The sequence below is a fragment of the Plodia interpunctella genome, chromosome 7, assembly GCF_027563975.2.
Source record: "Plodia interpunctella isolate USDA-ARS_2022_Savannah chromosome 7, ilPloInte3.2, whole genome shotgun sequence".
In the NCBI taxonomy this organism is placed as follows: Eukaryota; Metazoa; Arthropoda; class Insecta; order Lepidoptera; family Pyralidae; genus Plodia; species Plodia interpunctella.
The window spans coordinates 3,253,811-3,258,235 of NC_071300.1; the positions used below are offsets into that span (position 1 = coordinate 3,253,811).

Consider the following 4,425-nt stretch of genomic DNA (forward strand, 5'->3'; position numbering starts at 1 on the left):
GCTTGACTAGAGATGACATAATACTGAAGAATAAATATGGAAATACTAATGTATATATTAGGTAAATTTACAAATTAATGATCAATATCGAATAGTCCGTTCATTAAATCGATAATTTTTAAAACAATGATTGGCATTGAATTTTTATATTAGATGATTTCATTGGTCTTATTGCTTTAGTTTTTTTCTAATAGCTCACACTGGGGTTTTTGAGGTAGCCACGTGAGGTGAACTATTGCAAGTTATTCACATGATAACACGATTATAGATTTAACTATGTGTATTGTGAATGTGAGAAATGAAAATGATACTAGTGTGAGAAAAACTAGTATAAACATCTTTGCATTGTTTGCTATCCTTGTAGCTGTCACGTGTCTACATCAAGTTCCACATTTTGTGACCGGCTATTTATTACTTAATTATTGCTTCTCCTATTGGTTGTGCGCCATTAAATAATTGCTTATAAGATAAGTATTTTATGCTCACATTGTAAATTTTATTGTCTTTGAAATGGAATGCGTATAGTTGTAGGGTCATAAATTATTTTATTGATGAAATGACACTGTAATATAAAAATATACGTTTATTTACATACAATCACAATTATATCCTAAATAACAATACATTCTCACATGCGCTCTCTAATACAAGGTCATTCACGACAGCAACTCAGTTTCAACGTAGGGATGTAAATGGAAATAAAAAACTTATTTAAGTTCCTTGTAAAACCAAGGAATAACAAAATTATCTAAAAATTTCCAGAACCAAGTGTTCACAGTTCTGAAATCTAATCAGTCGAGTAACACAACTGTCACAAAATACTGCACCTCACCTTTTTTAGAAATGGATAAGATATTCCAAAAATAGGAATGGTTAGGAAACATTTTTATCTCATAAATTAACACTTTTTAAAATTAACACAATTAAGTTAATCATCCATTTCTAAACAAGGGAGGCTTTTGAAATTAATTTAGATCGTTTCACGAGAACGCAGTACCGAATTTAACTTGCGGTTTTGACTTTGTGAGTAAATCAGTTGCTCTTTTGAAAATGCTAATAAAAGGTCTGAAAGTAGAACTAACTACTGGCGTGTAACTGACTACGCTGACTTCAGGTTGTTGGTATTGGTACTGGTATTGGTTTTGGTATTGGTTCTGGTATTGGTTCTGGTACTGGTTCTGGTATTGGTTGTAGAACTGGTTGTTGTATTGGTAGTTGTACTGAGCCGCGCCGGTGCTGCCAGGGATGACATTAGAGATGTAGTTGTTGTCAGTTTGGTAGCTCGAGCTAGATGTCACCGAGTAGCCAGCAGCTGTGAACGAAAATCAAGTGTTAAATAAATTACACTCAACAAAGGAAGATGATCTAAATCGATTCCAATTTCAAAAAAGTAATAAATTAAACTTAATTGAATGAAGACAAGAGGTTAGATATACCTTTTAGGCTGAAATTTAAATGAAAATAATTGATCAATTATGTGCTCTATTAGACCCATATTTATTTTTTTGAAAAATTGGATAATTTTACATTTTTACATTTTTGTCCCAAATTTTAAAACAAATTTAAAATAAATAAATGAATACGTTTTTGAACCATGAAAAAAGAAAAGTATTAACTTTTTTACTTTTCTTAAAGTATTTTAGAAAATTAAGTAGGTACCTAAGTAATAAAATATTTTTTACAATAATTAAAATGGTAATATACTTACAGCAAAGACCAGCGTATTTGGTGGAGTCCGTGAGGCCGTAACTTCCGCAAGAAGCGTAGCCCTTCTCATAGGGGTATGCTCCAATAACGTTGCCGCCCGGCCCGTAGTTGCACACGTACAGCTTCGTGTACCCACGGATGGGGTCGTAGTAGAAGGTGAACCCACAGCCCACTTTGGAGGTCTCGCCCCAAACCATCTGGATGCAGAGATTTATCATAAGTATTTGTACAGTTTTGTATTTTGATGAACATTTAAGTAAAGGTTGGAATAGTATTATGGGCATAGTCTTCTAGAAATAATGTTGTGTACCTGAGGTATCAGTGCTACTGTCTGATCTATTAAAATGTAAAACATTACTAATCATTTAGAATGTCTAATACATTCTTGAGGTCATTGTTGTTCAAGTTTTAAATTTAATGGTCTCGATAGTGTGACGCATCAAAAATAAATATATAAGACAGCCAGCTGACGATATTATGCTAACATGTTCATGCGAGACGATTAGCCATATCAATATACATATACTACTTTACATAGCAATAACTTTTTAGATCAATAAAGCGTGTTAATGTATATTTGTCTGATTCTCACCTGAGAATAATGACCCGTGCTGTGGCCCCCGGTAATGGGTTTGAAGCCGAAGATTCTGACTTCATCGAACCAGGCGTTGATTTGCTTGTTGAAGTCTGGCTCGGTGTCGACTGGGTCGCTAGGGGGGCGAGTGGTCCAGGTGGCCGCGAGGTTCTGGCCCACGGGGAAACGTGGGACGTCGCGCTGGGCCGCTGTGTCGTGGGCCGTTGTGCATTGGTCCGACCACCGCTGGGCCGTCGCTGCCAATTCTTCGTCCCATGTCTGGTGAGGAAGATTAAATTTTAGTATAGTTTAAAAATAAAACACGCAATGATAAATAATATATAAATAGATATCGAAACATTCAAAATCTGAAGTGATAGAATAAGTATTTTTGATAGTAAAAACTTTAAATTCACATTTTTTTTTGCTAAAATATGCCAGCCTTATGTTAAAAATGTATAATATGTTTTACTAATCCGTCAGTTTGAATTAATTCACAGGCAAAATTTTATCAATGATTAGTAGGTACTCAATACTACTAATGTTCATTTTTAATATTTCACAGTAAAACAAAATCTGTAGTTTTGAATTGGTAATTAACTTTTTGAATATTTAACCGATTGATAAATTGACTGACAAGACAACGTCTCGTAAATCAGTATTTTTTGCTGATGTTAATCATAAATATTCAAGATTATATGAAAAATGTATTGAGATAATTAAATTTTGACAAATTATAATGATGACGACTTTGAAAAATATGGTAGTATAAGAGAAGCAATTTTTATATTAATAAACGTAAGTAACAAGAACAAAGTTTTCATTAATGAATATGCACTACACTCTTACTCAAAATCAAATAAAAAAGTCATTAAGTCATTTCTGACGAAATTAGCGGACTTGAAAAACCTGCGTTTGCTAAACTCACTATGAAAGTAAAAAAGAAAAAGCATAGAGAACAAAACATTCCATTTTAGTTTTTAGAACTTACCATTTCCATCATGTTAGCGGCTGGGGGTTGGCTTGAGACCTGACCCAAGGCAACGGATTGCCTGAGACGGTTGTGCGCGTCAACGATCGCTTGCTTCTCAAACGCCGACAACCCTCCAGATTCTACAAACAAAGCAATGAACGTCATCGATTATATAATTACGTGAACCTCGAGACATTTGACAATGACTGTTAGCATAGTCTCAAGGTGATTCGTAATCTTAAGGATTAACGTTATTTTATGGATGGTGGTCAGGTGGCTGTCGATAAATTTTTACGACCTCGACCTACGAGTATGCAAAGTGATCGACTTTAGGAAAAACTAGTTCGATAATGTAGACTGGGTGGCGGCGATTGAAAATTTAATAATTTACAAAATGTAAAAATATTAAAACTTTTTAAAATCACATAGTACCTAATGAGGATGAGGATTAAAGTTTTAAAAACTAAAAAAAAATTAGAAGCACTTACTTAAAATTTGTTTTCCGCCATTGCAACCTTCTGTCGCTGCAAGGATAGCACCCAGGACAAACAACACTAAGGGCATCATCTTGATTTATTAAAATGTTTATTCACAACACTATAAACTGAAATTGAATGCACAAGTTGAGATTCGTAACTAGTGTTCACTTATTTACGAAACGTCAAACTAAGATTGTTAATTTATTCCTGTGATCCGCGGCACTGCGTGCGGCGCGCTCTACAGGAGTGGGTAATCTGAATGGCAGGTTACTCTGCGTGTGCTTATGTACCCTCAGCGGCGTTGCTATGGAGACGCCGCGACGCCGCCGCCGGCCGGCGCGTTTCGACCATCTTCAAGCGTATCTCACCGGCATTCACTAAATCGCACGCGACTCTTTACTACACTAATTTCTATAGTAATATTATAGTGATTCAATTTTGATGCTTAGATGAAGATAATTTTCAGACAGTAATTTCAGATAGGAATTTATGTTATTTATAATTTTGTCAGAATCTTCGTATGTATCTCTCATCGCTCGTGCAGTATCGCCGGTCAAGATATAAAGAAAGGTTAAACGTGCATCGACCGACCACTTTTTATCTGCGATAATAATTTAAAACTCATTATACTGTACCCGGTGGCTGTCAATGATATCCAGTTCTTGTGATGTGTCGAACGGAACGTGGAAATA

The 4,425-nt window shown here is 35.1% G+C and overlaps 1 protein-coding gene across 1 annotated transcript; it reads right to left on the bottom strand.

Annotated features, from left to right (window-relative positions):
• Positions 1-565: 565 nt before the first annotated feature.
• LOC128671453 (scoloptoxin SSD976-like) lies at positions 566-3,960 on the bottom strand. Its single transcript, XM_053747908.2, has 5 exons — positions 3,743-3,960; positions 3,273-3,394; positions 2,300-2,560; positions 1,709-1,904; positions 566-1,312 (listed from the first exon to the last, which is right to left on the bottom strand). Exons 1-5 carry the CDS (start codon positions 3,819-3,821, stop codon positions 981-983), a joined length of 990 nt encoding a protein of 329 aa, XP_053603883.1. The 5' UTR covers positions 3,822-3,960; the 3' UTR covers positions 566-980.
• Positions 3,961-4,425: the final 465 nt, after the last annotated feature.